Source organism: Eptatretus burgeri, chromosome 2, assembly GCF_056783735.1.
Source record: "Eptatretus burgeri isolate ZD-2024b chromosome 2, Ebu_testis_v1, whole genome shotgun sequence".
NCBI classification, from domain to species: Eukaryota; Metazoa; Chordata; class Myxini; order Myxiniformes; family Myxinidae; genus Eptatretus; species Eptatretus burgeri.
This window is the reverse complement of record NC_140962.1, coordinates 141,575,114-141,594,015: the sequence shown is the minus strand read 5'-3', so window position 1 is coordinate 141,594,015 and position 18,902 is coordinate 141,575,114. Positions and strand designations below refer to the sequence as shown.

The 18,902-nt window shown below is 53.1% G+C and overlaps 1 protein-coding gene across 9 annotated transcripts in view; it reads right to left on the bottom strand.

Annotated features, from left to right (window-relative positions):
- The window catches only part of LOC147033359 (uncharacterized), a 158,568-nt gene that overhangs the window by 84,996 nt on the left and 54,670 nt on the right, over window positions 1-18,902 (bottom strand). For 3 of the 9 annotated variants that reach the window (XM_085854078.1, XM_085854035.1, XM_085854060.1), the window contains exons 1-2: window positions 18,885-18,902; window positions 1,512-2,048 (exon numbers count right to left, since the gene is read on the bottom strand). The exon at window positions 18,885-18,902 is cut by the window's right edge. The exons of 5 other annotated variants lie outside the window; for them this stretch is intronic. In XM_085854078.1, coding sequence (XP_085710204.1) covers window positions 1,512-1,521 — 10 coding nt within the window. In that variant the 5' untranslated portion in view covers window positions 1,522-2,048; window positions 18,885-18,902. The remainder of the gene's footprint in view (window positions 1-1,511; window positions 2,049-18,884) is intronic. One more of the 9 variants, XM_085854051.1, reaches the window with a different exon arrangement.

The window sequence follows — 18,902 nt, the reverse complement described above, 5'->3', positions numbered from 1 at the left end:
AATGTCATGGCAAGCAAAGACAGGGAGGTAAACTTGATTTTAATTTGGATTTTAATTAACTCTGTCTGTGGAAGTATCACAGCAGTTGTGACTTCAATGCAAGCGATAATTCGTGGAATGCATGTGAACATTCCGTATGGGCATGCACTACTTCCTGATAGTGATGACACTATTCGAATAATTTCTCGATTTCTTATGCGCATTTATAGATAAACACAATGCCCCAATCCAGTCGTCGTTTACGAGAGCGAAGGAATGGCCTGTGTGGTTGTTTGAAAGTTTTTTTTGGGGGGGGGAGATGTTGCACATACAGCCACGCATGTACGGGCACGTACTAGTATTACTAAACATTCATCTTGTCTATATGTATGTATGTATGTATGTTCCCGAAATACAGCCAAAAGGGTACATGATAGCGCAAAAGTTTTCGGCCCACCTTACTCACCATTCTACTGCGGTGTGCAGTATCAAGTTTCGTACAAATCGGGCAACGAAAAAATTTTATTAAAAAACAAATTCCCGATTCAGTCAAGTACTCTTCGGGATTATTTGATCAATGCAAACAACGTCAGTGATATAGTTCGCTGGAGCTATCTTCTATTTTATTTTTTTTATCAACCGCTGTCACACCGGGAACCCAAGGGGTTGTCTAGTCAATTATAAATATACGAGAGGTGAGTGTGTGTGCGTGTGTGTGAAAAAAAAACGAGATGTGTGAGGCATGTTTTTTTGTGGAGTTTGACTGGAGCTTTGTGAGGTAGAATGTGACACACCAAAATGATCGCCATGACCTCCTGAGTTGATTGGGCTAATTAACTACAAAAACTCCGTTAGAATTCCCATGTTTTAAACGCACACCACGTTAAGGTATATAAAGCAGCTCAATGCGTCCTTCTACCATGGCATCTTATTCTAGAAGAAGAAGAAGAAGAAGAAGAAGAAGAAGAAGAAGAAGAAGAAGAAGAAGAAGAAGAAGAAGAAGAAGAAGAAGAAGAAGAAGAAGAAGAAGAAGAAGAAGAAGAAGAAGAAGAAGAAGAAGAAGAAGAAGAAGAAGAAGAAGAAGAAGAAGAAGAAGAAGAAGAAGAAGAAGAAGAAGAAGTCATGCAGAGCACGATACTTGCAAAATCCATAAAATAAAATTTGACCCAAAAAATAATTGGCGGTTTAATTAAATGACCAAACATGCAAATCTTCTTCAGATCTCAAATTTCAATAGTCAATCGGATGAAAATTGAGGATTTTTTTCAGAAATCTCACTTCAGGTTGCACGACCTTGGGACTATGTTTACCTTAAATTTACTAATTACATGTTTACATGAACATTGCCGAGTGTAAGTAGATCGAGAAGTCGACGTGTTACAATGCACTGGATACAGGACGACAAGAACGATAACCAAGTTACAAAACGGGGAATACATGATGGTTTGGACGTGAAATCAAGATTAAAACACAAGAAGAAGGGAATGACAAAGATTCTGTGGTGGAAGCTCAACGAGTACGAGTAAGAATACCGGGATCCATGGAAGGATGAAACAATGTGTGGAGGAAGAAGAAGAACCGCGATGCTCCAGGTGGTGCGATCGTGCTCCTGGTGAGGAGAGCGTTGGTTGCTGCGTTGTCATGGAGACGTGAAGCGTCGGGGAAACCGTTTCCGGAAGTGGAAAAAACAGCGCTGGGAGACCTTCAGCGGTCTGTAGTAACGTAATGCTGCTCTGAGGGGGAGCAGCGAGGAAGGTTAATCCAATGAGCGTCCCCAGAACCCCGTGTCGTGAGGTGGAGGGACAAGATCACGTGCTCAAGATGACGACGACCTTTTCACACGGGAAGTCACCCAGCACAGGCATTTGGATGCTCATTTCTTTATAAGGTGGATAATATATAATTCCCGTTCCAAAAATTCATTAAAACGTTGAGGCTTTTTTGTCGGCATGATGTCACTTCCGCCAAGGGTGGTGATGTCAGATTCCACCGCGTTGCCTGTGGCGATCATTGTTACATCACGTGACCTCTCAATTCTCTTCTCCTTTTGCGTTTCGCTCTCCTGGTGGCTGGATCATTACAAACAAATACAATCCAATTGATCAAAGCAAAAGTACACAATTTCAAAACCTACCCTGTCCTATAATCTTGTAACAGGAATATAATCTTGTAACAATACAAATTCCATTACAATAAAATATTTACAATAACAAACTCAGTTGAAATCATTTCTTACAACATGAAATCAAATGAACAACTAAATTATGACCTCCGCCATGAAAAGTGGACGGACGATATGTTTTCACCCTGTTCGGTTGTTTGTCTGTGAAGTGTGAACACGATATCTCAAAAAGGTTGTGGACGGAGTGGGATGAAATGTTGTGGACACATTGGGTGTGTGACAAGGACGAACTGATTGGATTTTGGTGACGATCCGGCTCTGTAAATTGTGGTGTAGCCTGCGGGCCTGCGGGGCAGGGCATGATGGTGGGGGGAGTGGTCGGCGTGATCATCGTGTCTGCCAGGGATATAAGGAGTGCGCGCCGCCTGAGGCGTTGTAGTGGGTGCCGTAGTCGCCGCGGCTCGTGAGTGCATTCAGTACGTAATAAAGGAGAGCTGCGGGCAAAGTACGCCCGCGCTCCCGCTGGTGCAACAAAGCCGGGCTCGACTGTTCCTCCGCTCGTGTCTGCCTTCTAAGCACCCCTACCACGACACCACAGTTGGCGACGAGGCTGTTCGGATCGGCGTGTGCAGGGTGGTGGCGTTCGGATTGGCAGCGAGTAACTCAGCGCACCCCGTGCGGTTCCAGGCTACGGAGCCAAGGGTCTCGCCAGCACGAGCATGGCAGAAGGTCGGGGCACGGCGCACGGACGCGTGCCCATCTTCGGGGGAGATGACTTCGAATTGTTTTCTGAACAATTGGGCTGCTACTTCCGCGCGAATGATGTAGATGATGAAGGCAAGCGCAAATCGATCTTGCTCACCTCGCTATCAATGGAAAATTATCGGCTACTTAGTGATTTGGTAGTGCCGGATAAGCCCAGTGACGATGGGCTGTCATTTCAGGATGTGGTGGAGAAGATGAAAGCCCACATGGCGCCGGAGAAGTCATTGCAGCTGGCTCGATACCAGTTTGATCACCTCGCGAAGGGTGCGGAGGAGCGCGTCGCAGATTTCGTGGTGCGGGTGAAGCATTCGGCCGTGGCTTGCAAGTTCACGGCAGAGGAGCGTCCAGCTCGACTCAGAGATCACTTTATTTCTGGGCTGCAAGATGCGAAGATGGTGTCGGCGATTCTGCGAATGCGAGGGGTCGACGTTACATTCGACTATGCGATCGAGACTGCTTCAGCTGTCGAGCAGACACTCACAGATGTCCGCGCCATCGCCAGCCAGGGCGTGACGGGTGATTCCAGCTGGGGCATGTCGGGTGACCCCAGGGTCCACATGATGACCCAGGTGCCCCAGGTCACGCGCACGCCTTTCGGTGCGGGCCGTGGCCGCACGCCGCAGCGCGGCCACGTGGGCGGCGAGATAAACACACAGGGGTGCTGGGGATGTGGAGGACAGCATCTGCGGCGGGTGTGCCCGTATAAGAACACCGTGTGTTTGCATTGTCACAAGGTGGGACATCTGAAGCGTGTGTGTTGAATGGCGGGGGCCGCCGTTAAGGTCTTGGATAGCGAGGTGTGGGACGACCCCAGCAACCTGGAGAGTGGCCTGCAGCCAGGGCATCGCGATCCCGGCGGCCCGGAGCAGGAAATGCAATCAATGTTGAGCCTGTTTTCATTTGGTCCGGAGGTGACAAGACCAATAACAATGGAGGTCGAGGTGAATGGGGCACCGATCGTGTTTCAAGTTGATACCGGGCTGCAGTGTTGGTCATGGGCGAACGTACTGCTCGTGACCTCCGCGGTGTTCACCTGGTCAAGACGACCTTTTCGCTGTACACGTACACGGCGAAGCGATTGCACCACTTGCTGTGACTGACGTCTCGGTGGTCTACCAAGGTCAAAGTGCCCTACTCTCATTGTTTGTGGTACGAGGGGAGGGGCCCGCCCTTTTGGGCCGGGAGTGGCTGGCTCGCCTCAGGCTAGACAGGATGGCGCCAGCCGGTGGCCTTGGAAGGCCCGGCACGGGGGAGGAGGAGGAGGTTCCTGTTTCGGAGTTCGTACCTCCAGGTGCACCTGTGCCTCCTTCGGGGCACATACCTCCGTTTGGGCCCGGTCCTCCCTGGAGACCCGAGGGCGAGGTTCCGGCGGCAGGAGACGCGACGATGCAACATGGGTTGCTGTTCATTGCTTCCTGCAACAACGATATACGGTTCTGGAGCAACGGGGGCCATGCCAGCTGCGACGGTCTCTCGCACGTCTGCTGCGCTCATGATACAGTGCACACCCGTGTCATGCAGGCGATTTCAGCGGGGGGTTGGAGCGAGCCGGTCGCGTCCAAGAAGTTCGCGGAACGCGAACATCGACGGTGTCCTCGTCGATGTTCAGATGACGACCGGCAAGCAAGTCGTCTCAACGTCGTGACAACCAAGAGGCCTACGCACGATGTGGTTCATGTGCTGTGTCACGTGGTTGGGTTTTCGTATATCATGCCTCGCCCGCTAGGGGTGGCAGGAGTGTACTTCTGATCGCGCAATAAAGCGGAGTTGATGCTGGCGCACGTGCTTCTTGCGTCCCACCGCACCTCGTACACTCTAGTTGGCTGACGAGGATGGTTGAATACGGACTTGTGCCCGTTTTCGTCGGAGACGACTTCGAATTGTTTTCGGAGCAATTGGGATGCTATTTCCACGCAAACGATGTGGTCGACGAGAGCAAACAAAAGTCGATCTTGCTCGCTTCGCTTTCGGCGGAGCATTATCGACTACTGAGTGATTTGGTGGCACCGAACAGGCCCCGGGATGACGAGCTGTCGTTTTGGGACATTGTACAGAAGATGAAGGCACACATGGCGCCGGAGAAGTCATTAAAGCTCGCTCGATACCAGTTCGATCGCCTCTCGAAAGGAGCAGAGGAGCGCATCGCTGATTTCGTGGCGCGGATTAAGCGTTCTTCCGTGGCCTGCAAGTTCACGGCGGGGGAGCGTCCAGCTCGGCTCAGAGATCGTTTTATTGCTGGTTTACAAGATGCGAAGATGGTTTCAGCGGTTTTATGGCTGAAGGGTGAAGCCATTACATTCGACTCGGCGGTCAGCATGGCTACAGCGGTCGAGCAGACTCGCGGGGATGTTCGAGCCATCACCGGCCACGCGGGGTCGCGAGCACCCCAGGACGCACGCACGACCTTCGGTGCGGGTCGGACGTCGCCGCACGACCGCGCGTGCGGCGGGGTGACCCCGCGGATATGCTTGGGATGTGGAGGTCGACACCTGCACCGTGCGTGCCCGTATAAAGGCAACGTGTGTTTAAATTGTCACAAGGTGGGTCATTTGGCGCGTGTGTGCCGTGGGGCGCCGGCCGCCGTTAAGGTCATGGACGGCGATGTGCGAGGCGACTCGGGGCGGAACCAGCGGCCGTTGATGGACCTGTTTTCAATTGGCCCGGCGGCGGCGCGCCCGATGACGGTGGAAGTCGAAGTGAACAAAACGCCGATCACGTTCCAGGTCGATACGGGAGCGGCTGTGTCGATCATCGGCGAGCAGACCGCGCGTAGACTCAACGGCTTGAAGCTTATCAGGTCAAACCTCACGCTGTTCACGTACACCCGCGAGAAGATAACGCCAGTCGGGATGGCAGACGTGTCTGTGCGGTACCAAGGCCAGGTCGCCACGCTTCGGGTGTACGTCGTGCGGGGGAGGGGACCGTCTCTCCTCGGCCGAGATTGGCTGGCCCGCATCAGGCTAGACTGGGCTGCAGTTCACCTTGTGCAACCCGTGCCGAGCCGGTGGGAGGATCAGTTAGAGGAGATTCTTCAAAGACATCAAGGGTTGTTTAGCGACGACCTTGGGAAACTCAAGGGCATGGAGGCAAAGCTCTTCTTGAAGGAGGGGGTGGTTCCTCGGTTTTGTAAACCGCGTCCGGTGCCGTATGCCCTGCGGGACAAGGTCAAGGGTGAACTGGATAGGCTGGAGGCCTGTGGAGTGATCGAACGGGTGTCGTGCTCAGATTGGGCCACCCCGGTTGTCACGGTGCTGAAACGGAATGGAGACGTCCGATTGTGCGGGGACTTCAAATCCACGGTTAACCCGGGGCTCAGCGTGAAGCAATATCCATTGCCGTCAATCGATGAAATATATGCGCGATTGGCGGGGAGTCAATACTTCACGAAGCTAGACCTGCGTGATGCATATTTTCACCTGCCGATGGATCCCGGGAGTAGCGAGCTTTTGACAATCAACACGTGTCAAGGACTCTATCGATATACCCGACTCTGTTTTGGGATTGCTTCGGCCCCAGCTTTGTGGCAGAAAGCCATGGATCAGGTTTGCATTGGCCTGCCCGCTCAGACCTACTTGGACGATGTGCTCATTGCAGGGAAAACGGCGGACGAGCATCTTGCGAACATTGCCCAAGTGTTGACAACGCTAGAAGCGTGCGGCCTGCGCTTGAACAGGGACAAGTGCGCGTTCTTGAAGCAGCGCTTGGAATACCTCGGGCACATCACCACGCCGGAGGGGCTGTTGAAAGGTCCTCGGAAGGTGGAGGCGATTCAGCACATGCCACCGCCTCGCGACAAGACGCAGCTGCGCTTGTTCATTGGTATGGCCCAGTATTACCAAAGGTTCGTGCGCGGGCTCAGCTCACAACTTGTGCCGTTAACACAGTTACTCAGGAAGGACGAGCGCTGGGCTTGGGGGCCTGCACACCAGGCGTCGTTCGACCGCGTCAAGCGGCGGCTCACAGAGGATACGGTCCTCGTGCACTAGGAGCCTGCGCGTCCGCTCCTATTGGCATGCGACAGCTCTGCATATGGCATCGGGGCAGTGCTCTCCCACAGGATGGACGATGGTTCCGAGCGGCCTGTTTGTTTTGCATCCCGGACCCTGTCCACAGCAGAGCGCGGATATGCCCAGATTGAGCATGAGGCTCTCAGCCTCGTCTGGGGTGTGCGGAGGTTTCATCAATACCTGCTGGGGCGGCATTTCACTTTGCAGACGGATCACAAACCGCTTCAATTAATCCTGAGACCCGAGCGTGGGGTGCCGGTGGTAGCGGCCACGCGAATACAGCGGTGGTGTCTGTTTCTGGGTGCTTACGATTATGATATTCAGTTCCGAAGCACTGAGAAGCATGCTAACTGCGACGGGCTCTCATGCTTGCCGTGTGCGGAGGGTCCAGCTGCGTCTGAGTTGGCCGACCGGGTCGATGTGTTCGCGCTGGGCCAGGTCCAAAGCGGGCCGGTCACGGCCAGGCAGGTCGCGGTGGAATCGGCTCGTGATCCGGTGCTTGCCCGTGTCGTCCAGGCGATTTCTACGGGGAATTGGAGCGATCTGCCTTCGACACCGGCATTTCAACCTTTCACGTCACGCGCATCGGAGCTGTCGTTGGTCCAACGGTGCGTTATGTGGGGGTTGAGGACGGTGATTCCACCGAAGTTCAGGCAGCGGTGTTTGGATGAACTGCATGTCAGTCACCTTGGCGTCGTGAAGACCAAGAGTCTTGCTCGTAGCCTGTTGTGGTGGCCGGGGTTGGACAAAGACATTGAGCAGTTGGTTAAGCGTTGCGCCACGTGCCAGACAGATGCTGATAACCCGCATCGAGCCTCGGGTCTATGGCCTGCGCCAGACCGAGCTTGGCAGAGGGTCCATGTAGATTTTGCGGGACCGGTTAATGGCAAAATGTTTTTGATTGTGATCGATGCATTCTCTAAATGGCCAGAGGTTGTAGTAATGCAGCATACATCAGCAAACATTACAGTAGAAAAACTGCGGACGATCTTTGCTAATAAAGGATTACCTGAGATTCTGGTCTCTGATAACGGTCCGCAGTTCATCGCAGGTGTATTTGATGAGTTTATGCGTCAAAATGGTATTCGACATCTAAGGTCCGCACCGTATCATCCTGAGACGAATGGCCAAGCTGAGTCGTTTGATAAGATGTTGAAGCGGGCTTTGCGCAGGGGGGGTGTTGCACCTGTGCAGACGGTGGTCGATGTCTTTTTGCTCCATTACAGGAACGCAATTCATCCTGTCATGGGTAATTCGCCTGCCATTCGTCTCTATGGACGGGTATTGCGGTCCAGACTGGATTTGCTGCGACCTGGGGGGTCGGGGAGTGGGGCGATGTCGCATCCGATGCGGCTGCGCGGCTTCGATGTGGGACAACGGGTAATGGTGCGCGATTATTTTCACGGTTCCAAATGGGTGCCGGCGGAGGTCTCTGTGGTGCTGGGGCCGGCGAATTGCATGGTGCGGACTGATGGTGGGGATGTGTGGAAGCGGAACGTGGACCAAATGCATGATCGCTGTTCAGCGTCACCCCCCCCCCGCCGCACCTCCCCGGGCCGAACGATGTGGGACCCCCACCGGTGATGTCGCCGGCACCTGACGTTGTATCGCCGGGGCTGGTTGGGCCGACGCCCAGGGGGTCTTCGCCTGATGCCGTCCTACCCGGGGACGTCGGGCAGGCTGGGCGGTCGGGGGTGGTTGGGGTGGCGGAAGGTGCGAGTCCGGCGGGGGTGTCACCTCGACCGAGCCGGGAGGCGTCTGAGCCTGGACTGTCTGGCGGCGCTGCCCGTCTGAGGCGGGTCAGGGTGCGGCCGCGGTACTTGGAGGATTATGAGTGTTGATGGGTTTCAGGTGGTCATGTTGTGATTGTCCTTTCATCATGTGACGGGTCATTTTTACGAGGGGAGGAGTGTGCTGTGTCACGTGGTTGGGTTTTCGTATATCATGCCTCGCCCGCTAGGGGTGGCAGGAGTGTACTTCTGGTCGCGCAATAAAGCGAAGTTGATGCTGGCGTGCGTGCTTCTTGCGTCCCACTGCACCTCGCACACTCTAGTTCATAAATTGCTAATTGTGGGGTATTTGATTCTCGCAGCACGAATGATTCAGCTTGGCGTTGTTAAAGCAAATGCCGACGGGCCGCGTGTGAGCATAATATGTTTGGTTGGGATCAATCATTGGGATGACCGATATGATCAATATGATGTGAAGAACTTGCGGACGATCGTTGCGAATAAAGAGGTCTTTCTGATCTCCAGCTGCAAGGACAGTCCGCGGTTCGCTACCCTCTCATGTGTGGGAATGATACTGGGAGAACGCGCTGTACGTGAAGGGAAGTTTGCATCTGTGCAGACGATGTTCTTGTTGCTTTATGACATGGCTGAATGTGATGCGTGGTTTTGTATGGGATTGCTGGGACTGCAGCCGGCTAATTGCCGGTTTGACTCGCATGTGGGACGCCGGCGCTGTTCAGCGTCGCCCCTCCCGTTGCTCTCGCGGGGGCCGGGCCGTTATCTTCCCAAGGATGCCCCACCCGCCGCTCCACGCCAGCGGCGGCGCCCTTATGTCTGGCAGGCTCAGCATGTTTACCTGTTTCTGTCCGTGGGGGGGACGTGCGAGCTTATCAAACGGGCAAGGACGGGCGAGTTTGGCAAGCTTGGGCAAATGGAGCTTGTTGGCCAGGGGGCGCGGGAGGTCATCGCGACCTCGCCGGTTGGCGTGTAAGCATAAGCCGCCTGGGGGCGCTTCGGCTGCGTAGTGATGCCGTGCTCCCCAACTTGTTTCTTTATATCTTTAACACGGCCAGGGTTTTTGTGGTCTGCAGCCATCATTGGGTTCGTCGTGCAACTCAGTACTCGAGCACCTGTCCACTGCATTTTGGGATTCAACTCGAAAGGATGAATGATGTGCCAGGTTAACACAGCGGCATTGAGGTTGCAGGTTGTGCAGATGAAGCACGTTTTCTTTTGTGCGTCTCATCTGGGTTTGATTCACGGCCACATGATTAATGCCATTTTTGGCTCTGGTTGCTTTCTGTGTTGTGGTGCCTCTGATTTTTGATTAATGTCGTTTTGTTCCGCTTTGTTTTTTTTTTATGCCGAAGGTTGCTTTGCAGATTTTGCTTATCATTATAATGGTCATTTTATACTCATGTTTTTAGGAGGGAGGATTGTGGTGTATTGGCATACGTGGGCAGGGCACAATGCGGGGAGCGTTGTGGGGGCGTGGAGGAGTGGTTTTGGTAGTCACGTGTCCACAAGGCTTATAGGTGTTCGCGCCGCTTGAGGCGTGTGCATTCGGACGGGCAATAAACAGAGTTCGACAACCCTCACAACTCTCCGCGCCTCACTGCCCTCCGGACATTACAGTGAGGAGCGAAACGCAGGCAGTGGAGCTCAAAATGGCGACGCCACGTGCTGGAACGAACGAGCTCGGGGGGAGTGCAATGGTTGTCAGGCCCGCAGTGGAGGCGGGTAAGGACAAACTAATTTGGGAGACGTGTTGGGCGAGGGTAGTGACAGAGAAAGCAACAGTGACGGTGACACAGAGGGAAAAACTAATTGGGGTGACGGTGAGGTGCACGAGGGAGATAACAAGGGAAGAGACGGAAATGATAATAGAGACAACGGCAGAATTAACAATGGAGACGAAAGAGACAAAAGAGGAAACGGCAGAGACGAAAAGCGAGGAAGAAATGGAGGTAATGGACGACGTGACGGGATTGACGGAGACGCAGGAATTGAAAGAAATAACAGAGACGCGGGAGATGGGAACCATAGAGGAGAAACTACACGATGAAGACGGGGTGGAAGAAAAAGATGCACACACACACACACACACACACACACACGGAGTTAGTGGAGGACGATGAGGGGGAGCTCCGGGAATGTGTCGTGACCCGGTGCGAGCAGCTGGATAGCCTCCTCCAGGAACGAGGGGAGGGAGTATGCCCCCTCGAGGCGACTCACAACCAGGTGAGTTCGGTCGTGTCGAGCGATGTTGAGGGGACGGGTGCTGCGAACGGGTGCATGGAGAGCTTGGGGGTATAGAGGCCCCGGAGACCCTTGTGGGGACACGAATCCCCAGTGTGGTTGTCCCGGTGTGTGTGGTGCAAGGTGTGAGTGCGCCCCGTGTGTGGAAGCGACCCCGTGTGTGAGTGGTATGGTGTGTGTGAGGGAAACGGCACGAGTGAGTGAGCGGCCGAGTGTAAGGAGAGGAACAGTGTGTGTAAGGTCGCTGTATGTGAGGGAGATGACATTGGGCATGCAGGAGCACGCAGCCGCGTCTCCGAGTGTGAATGTGATGGAATAGTGTGTGAGCGTCGTGACGCGCAGGTGTGCGTGGATCGAATGGAGACGACGACAGCCACAGAGGGACAAAAGCCGAGGAGCGGCCGTAGCTGTTTTGGGGACCGTGCCGGGTTTACCCAGCAACGAGCGCGAGGTTCGGGCCATGCAACGCACGAGGCCGCCACGTGCTCGCTTGCGGGAGTGAAGCCCGGTCCGGAAACGAGGGCGGTGAATGTTGCCGATCCCGCGACGAACAAAGTTTAGGCAGGATTATGGATTTGGACCGGACGGGTTCTCCACACGGGCGTGTGTGTTAAGCTCCAACGGGCAGAGCACATGTGTTCGCGTGGGGAACCCCTTGAGACGTGGGACTTGTGTTTCTTTTTTTTTATGCGCCGGGTGGCGTCTTGGCACGTGTGGTTGGAATCCGGCAGGAGGGTGAATCCCTGCCTGATGGTACCTTCCAAGAGGGACGAGGGCCGCGAACAGCTGCCATGACGTCACGCCACAGGTGTGCGGCTGTGAATTGCCGCGCTGGTGCGCGAGCTGCGAGTTGCCGCGCTGGTGCTGCGCGTAATTGAAGAGAAAAAAATTAACGAAAGCAAGCCTCGCTTTCGGGTGAACAGGATTCCCGGGCATGGGGTAGAAGACCCCCCTGCCCGGGCACAGGATGAAACTAGTTAGGGGGAAGGGTTAGCATAGCTAGACCGGCTCCATAGGGCAGGGGTAAGTGCTCATGGGGCCCGTGGAATGGATTAGGTAGAGGGATTGTAGCCAGATTTAGGTTGGGAAATGATTTTTAGAGATTTGGAGACAGAGACAGACTTTGGATGTGTAGCGGGGACGTAGCTTAGCTACGTAGTGTTAAATGGAACATGCTATAGTATAAGGGACGATGTGGGAGCACGAGGTAGTTAGGGGATGTAGTGAGCAGGATGGCAGAGTTCAGCGGTGTGTGTGTTGAAGAGTTGGTGAGTTGTGTGGAGACGTGTTGAGTGAGTGAGGCCAGCGGGTCTGTGTGAGTGGAGCGAATGTGGAATGCATGGTGCGATGAGTGATTGGGGAGAGGAGTGACTCCCGCCCAAGGGACCCCGGGGTCAGTGTAATGTGAGTTAGCTGGGTTAGTTAAATTGGAAAATGGAGGCGTTTTGCTGTTGGTGGGAGTGTAGGCTCAAAACCCATTTGGAGGGGTGCAGGAGCCCTGTTGACGGGCTGGGAGCGTGGCTACGAAAGGTGAGTATCGCTGAGTGGGTACCACGGGCACCGGGCTAGTCGGCCGTGGTAGGCCAAGGGCCCATGGGGGGCCGGGATAGCATAATGGGCACGGGTGCGCCCGCATGGTGCGGGGGCCCGGGGCGCCATTAGCTGCGTGGGCAGTGTTGTGGGCACGGGTGACCCTCGGAAAGGGGCCTGGGAAGCCAGCCTGCCACATGAGCGTTTCAGGGGAGTCGCCAGGGAGGGCACTCCCCGGTGTTTAGGGAGCTGGTAGGCTCAGAGGCAGTGTAGTGCCCGGGGGTGCCATAGCTGGAGAATCGGCAGAGGGTGGTGCCTGCCAAGGGAGCCACATGTCCCAGCCATGAGACCGTGTGAGGGCACGGGAAGAAAATTTGGGGGCGAGGTCCGAAATTGTGAGGACACCAACACAGGCGATGGGAATCTGGGTTGTTAGAACCAATAGTTTAAGCGAGAGGCGCTTGTTGAAAGCCCCGGAGTAGTTTAAAGGTTAATGGATAGGGTAGATTAGGAAGTGTACCCCTCCGCACCATCCATCCCTTCGCTCTCGTTGTGGGCCGCTGGACCCACTTTGGGTTAAGATCGCTGAAGTCTGGGGAGGCCATCCTGAGGCTTGAGTTGGGCCTCGACACAGGACGCTAGCTCTCCCTCATTTCCCTCCGGGAAGGAACGTAGGGGTGGGGAGTAGGCTAGGGGACGATAGGTTAGCCGAACAAGGACAGTAAAGGGGGTTCGGGGACGATTTATAGTGGGGAAGTAAAAATAAAAACAACAAAAAAACTAGAGGGGGAGCACTCGGGAGAGTGCAAAACCTCCGCCGCCAATACTGCTGGGTCACTCAAGTGAACCTTATATCTTATTCATTAAATATGATGTCAACAGTGCTGACAGAGTTATAGTTCTTTTCTCCATTTTTTTGGGGGGGGGGGTGGAAATCACTTAAAACATGTAGAAATGCAAAAAAAAAAATTTTTCTCCAACAATTTTTTTTTTGGGGGGGGGGGGATAAGTAGATAGACTCCGTCAATCCAAGTCTAAAATTCAATGCCATGATCCTTGGACCATACCGAACCCCCCCACCAAGTTTCGTCGAAATCCGTTGAGGAGTTTTTCCGTAATACTGTTCACAAACAAACAAACAAACAAACAAACAGAAAGGGGTGAAAACGGTTACCTCCATCCATCTTCGAAGATGGCGGAGGTTAATAAGTTGGGGCTAAATTGGTTTTGACAAATTAAGGGAGTGGGTATAGACAGTGACAGGCAAAGGCGATAGGTGTGAGGGAGACAGTAGGAAGGTCCGAGCCCGCCTTCTGAGTGGCCAGCACCACCGCACTCCCTCCACCAACCTCCACTGAAAGGCAAAGGCTGGCCAGCTTCATCTGCTGGCTGTGTTGCTTCAAGGCCTGTGCCGGCCAACTTCATCGGCAGCTGTTGTTCTGCTGCGAGGCCTGTACCGGCCGGATCGTCTGCAGCTGCTGTGCTTCAAGGCCTGTGCCGGCCAGTTTGTCTGCCGGCTGTGTTCGCCTGCAGCGGCCCTGCTCTGCCTGCTTTGTATGCCTGTTCACCTTTGCCATGCCATGCCCACTGCCCACATCATCAGTTTGCCCCCGTTCAATTTCGATTCCCCCCACCCCCCCCCCCCCCGTTCATTGCCATGTGCGCCAGGATCGTCATGCAAGTTGCAAGAACTGTCCTGTTGGCAGCTACAGAATGGGCCTGCAGTGGCGGCCTGTGCATCGGTTTTCTTTTGACTTTTGTTTTTCTGCCTTCAGAGTCCATTGATCCTGGGCCATGGTTATTGTAAAATTTGTAAGATGTACTGCAAATATGAGTGCGCCCCCGGCATGTCTGTCTAGCGCCGGCAATTTTATTTAAGTCGTCCATGTGAGTGGGTTTGTTTAATTAGTTACTCAGCCTCCAGGTTATTTATTTCGGGGACACGAATACCATGAATGTCGCACTCAGGGATCCGTAGGTAAAACGTACTAGGGGAGAACTACACATGATGGGACACGAATACCATGAATGTCGCACTCAGGGATCCGTAGGTAAAACGTACTAGGGGAGAACTACACATGATGGGACACGAAAATTTGATGACTCGGGACGAGTCTGTAAAAAGGGGAGGGGGTAGTGTTACGGCTGTGGAAATTCGCAAACCACCATTCAGAGCCCGTCGGTGAGATATCTCTACGTACATGTGTAGTTAGCCCCAAACCCATTGTATAAAGGGAATTTATGTCATTCATTCGGGCTGCGACGCTTTGAGATAGCCGTTTTTCTGTTCTATCTTTATTTTGAACCAACCACGCTCCAACCCTCGGACAACAACAACAACGCCAACAGCCATGACCTTTACCTTCACAACTCGCTCCCACATCGTCGCATCACCGTCATTCCCAAACGGCACCATAACCATCAAACCACCACCGAAAACCCTCCACCACCCTCACCTCTCTCCTACGGCCATTCCTGCACCACCTGTGAACAATGAGCGTTGGGCTGTCTTGTGCCCGTTCAGCGATACGCACCGAGCCACGAGCGCAAATAGCGGCCTTTTCGAGGGAAAATTCGGATCAGGAACACTACACGCCCACTTCCCTCCGTCCAATTAGCAACCGTGGAGTGGCTTGGCCCCGCCTCCAGGCGCGTCTGTGTGAAATCGATATATGCAAATTCTAGGATCAGGGGAGATTCACGCCCCCTTTCCTCCGTCCAATTGGCGAGCGTGGCTCCGCCCCCGAGGTCATCCTGATCCGGATATTTGCATATTGTTTTCTCCTGCCGGCCTATAAAACAGCGAGTGCAAGGCGAATCGAAGCAGAGAGGAGTTGAGTCAGTCGAGTCGGGCAGGCAGAATGAGTCGAGTCATCGGTGTGGCAGAGAGTCGAGTCAGGTGGCGAAGTCATCGGTGTGTCATCGAGTTGGGTTCTGGAGTGGGCTGAGAAGAGTTGTGGGAAGAGGCCAAGGAGCTCGGGCCCGAGAAAAGAGAAGGACGGCGGTCGGCGACGAGGTCGCGGTGTGGGATCGCTCGTCGCAGGACCCAAGCCAGCCAGCCATTCTCCCTCCCCCAGGGCATCAACAATTCCCCCTTTCCCCCGCGCTGAGATAGTGCAACAAGGGGGCCCCGTTCCCACCCCACTCCAAACGTCGTGCCAACGAAACCCGCCAAGGAGCACGGAGTCGGGGCACAGCCGCGCGGCCACATCTGTGGCTCGTCCGCCAACGTGTCACGAGGACGCGGGTAGGACCCCCCCCCGGTCTCGCGGGCCTGGCCGCTCCTTCAGGTCACGCGCGCATATTGGCCTACAGGCCCGTCTGCCCTCTTTTCTATGAGGGTGACTTCTTTCCTTTGCTTTTGAGTAAATGTGTGTTGGCGCCGTCTGTAAAGTAGAACTGCATAAGTGTTGCCTTGTGTGCGCGTAGTCGGTAGTAACTCTGCGTCGTTGTTGCTTTTGTTTTGGTTGCTGTATGTGCATTTTGACTGTTTGGCTGTATATGTGTGCTTTCCATGTGCCGGGAAATAAATGTGCTTTGTGTGAACTGCTTTCCCATTTCGCTTCGTCTTTTCTTTATTGACCCTCCATCCTGCTTCACATAAAGGGTTCGTAGTGGGCTTAATACGCCCGGTAATTAATCGGAACCGTCGAGGCCGACGATAACACCGCTCGGTTATCACTGTAGCACGGAACGGACCGCTTAAGCGGTTCGTGTCCGGAGTCAACCTGCGGCGAGGTACGATCGCCCGGTTTACCATCCGCGTGGGTACTTAGGTAGGTCGAGTTTGGCGAACAACCCTATCCTGCGCGGGTGGCCGATTGGCACGATTGTGGTGTGGTCGAAAGTTGCGAATTCGCAAATATATATATATATATATATATATATATATATATATATATATATATATATATATATATATATATATATATATAATATTGCGACGAATTTTGGCCCGCCAGGCGTGCGAGCGGCCACGTAACTCAAATCGCGACCGCATCGCCCACCGGAACGGACAATTCAGTCGTGACCCTCCGTGGAACTACCGCCAGGAGCTAGTCACGGGTGGGTCTTTCGACCACACCACAATCGTGCCAATCGGCCACCCGCGCAGGATAGGGTTGTTCGCCAAACTCGACCTACCTACCTACTACGGCAAGTTTCAATGAGATTGGACCGGCGGTCGTCAAGAAACAGCGGTCGCAGACAGACAGACAGACAGACACACAGAGATTGCTGGAATTATAGATAGATAATAATAATAATAGCACAATAATTGGCAGTACACAATAAAAGAACAATAATTGAATAAAAAGAATAACGTGATACAATGACCAATGTCTGTCAACCAATAACAACCTATATATTGTCTGTCAATCAGACAGGACATGGTGCTATGACATCACGAATGAAGTCACAATGCTTCGTCTTCGGATTGAAACTTGCCAGGAATATTGCCGGAGCCCCGCGGATGTGCCTTTTCGAGGTTTGATATCAATCCGACGAGCGGTTCCCAAGTTACGGCCATTTATCTGTCAACCAATGACAAGACACGGTGCTATGACATCACGAATGACATCACAATTAATGTTTATTTATTTATTATTTATTTAATTTTTTTGCACGATTGACGGTCCGAGCTGATTGGAACTTGCCAGGAATATTGCTGGGGACCCACGGATGTGCCTTTTCGAGGTTTGATATTAATCGGACGAGCGGTTCCCAAGTTACGGCCATTTATCTGTCGACCAATAACAACACACGGTGCTATGACGTCACAATGAATGTTTATTTATTCATTTATTATTATTATAATTTTTTGCATGATTGACGGTCCGATCTGATTGAAACTTGCCAGGAATATTGCTGGGGACCCACGGATGTGCCTTTTCGAGGTTTGATATTAATCGGACGAGCGGTTCCCAAGTTACGGCCATTTATCTGTCGACCAATATCTGCGGGAGAGGGGGGGATGAGAGTGGGGGCGAGAGAGAGGGGCAACAGAGGAGAAGGAAGAGAGGAAGGGCGAGACAAGGGGGAACAGAGGGGTGGCAAGAGAGGGGGGGAGAGAGAGGGGGTGGGAGTGGGGACGAGAGAAAGAGAGAGACGGGTGAGGGGGTGGGAGTGGGGGCGAGAGAGAGGGGCGAGAGAGGCGGAGGGAGAGAGGGGCGACACCAGGAGAGAGAGGGGGAGAGAGAGGGGGAATAGAGGAGGGGTGAGACTAGGGGGAGAGAGGGGGAGAGAGAGGGGGCGAGGGAAGAGAGGGGGGAGAGAGGGGGGTGAGAGATATGGGGCGTCACAATTCAAGAGAGGGGGAGAGAGGAGGGCGAGGGAGGGGGCGAGAGTGGGGGCGAAAGAGAGAGGGGCGAGAGAGGAGGGGCGAGACTAGGGGGGAGCGAGAGAGAGAGGGGGCGTCACAATTCTTCTTCATTTGATATGACATCACAATTGACGCTGGGGACCTGAGTATGTTTCCCAGGTGTTTCCCAAGTTTTGGCCATTTATGATACGGTTGGTCCAATCTAATTGAAATAATGCCCCAATCCAGTCGTCGTTTACGCACCTGCAGGCCCGTACTGGTCTATCTATAATTCCAGCAATCTGTGTGTGTGTCTGTATGTGTGTCTGTATGTCTGTATGCGACCGCAGTTTCTCGATGACCGCCGGTCCGATCCGATTGAAACTTGCCAGGAATATTGCCGGGGCCCCGCGGATGTGCCTTTTCCAGGTTTGATAACAATCGGACGAGTGGTTCCCAAGTTACGGCCATTTATCTGTCGTCCAATGACAAGACACGGTGCTATGACGTCACGAAGACGTCACAATTAATGTTTATTTATTTATTTTTTGCACGATTGATGGACTGATCTGATTGAAACTTGCCAGGAATATTGCTGGGGACCCGCGAATGTGCCTTTTCAAGGTTTGATATTAATCGGACGAGCGGTTCCCAAGTTATGGCCATTTATCTGTTGACCAATATCTGCGAGAGAGGGGGACGGGAGAGGGGGATGAGAGTGGGGGCGAGAGAGAGGGGCGAGAGAGGAGGGGGGAGAGAGGAAGGGCGAGACGAGGGGGAGAGAGGGGGGCAAAAGAGGGGGAGAGAGAGGGGCGAGAGAGAGGGGGCTGCACATACTGACACTCACCTACGGGCCCGTACTAGTATATATAATGGTCGATAGTACCCTTCTCGTTATTCATGTAATATATATATATAGATAGATATATATATATATATATATATATATATATATATATATATATATATATATATACATATACAAATATACATATACAAATACACACCCAGTGGTGCCCCCAGAATCCGAATTTAATTCGTTCCAAGAGGCTGTTCGGATTTCAAAACTATTTTCCCAATAAGAAATAATGGAAAGTGAATTAATCCGTTCCTGGACCCCAAGAAAACCCACTTTCAAGACACTTTCAACTGAAATTACCCATGTTTAAGGTAAAATAAGATGAGTAAATGACCTTTTCTGAGTCATGAAT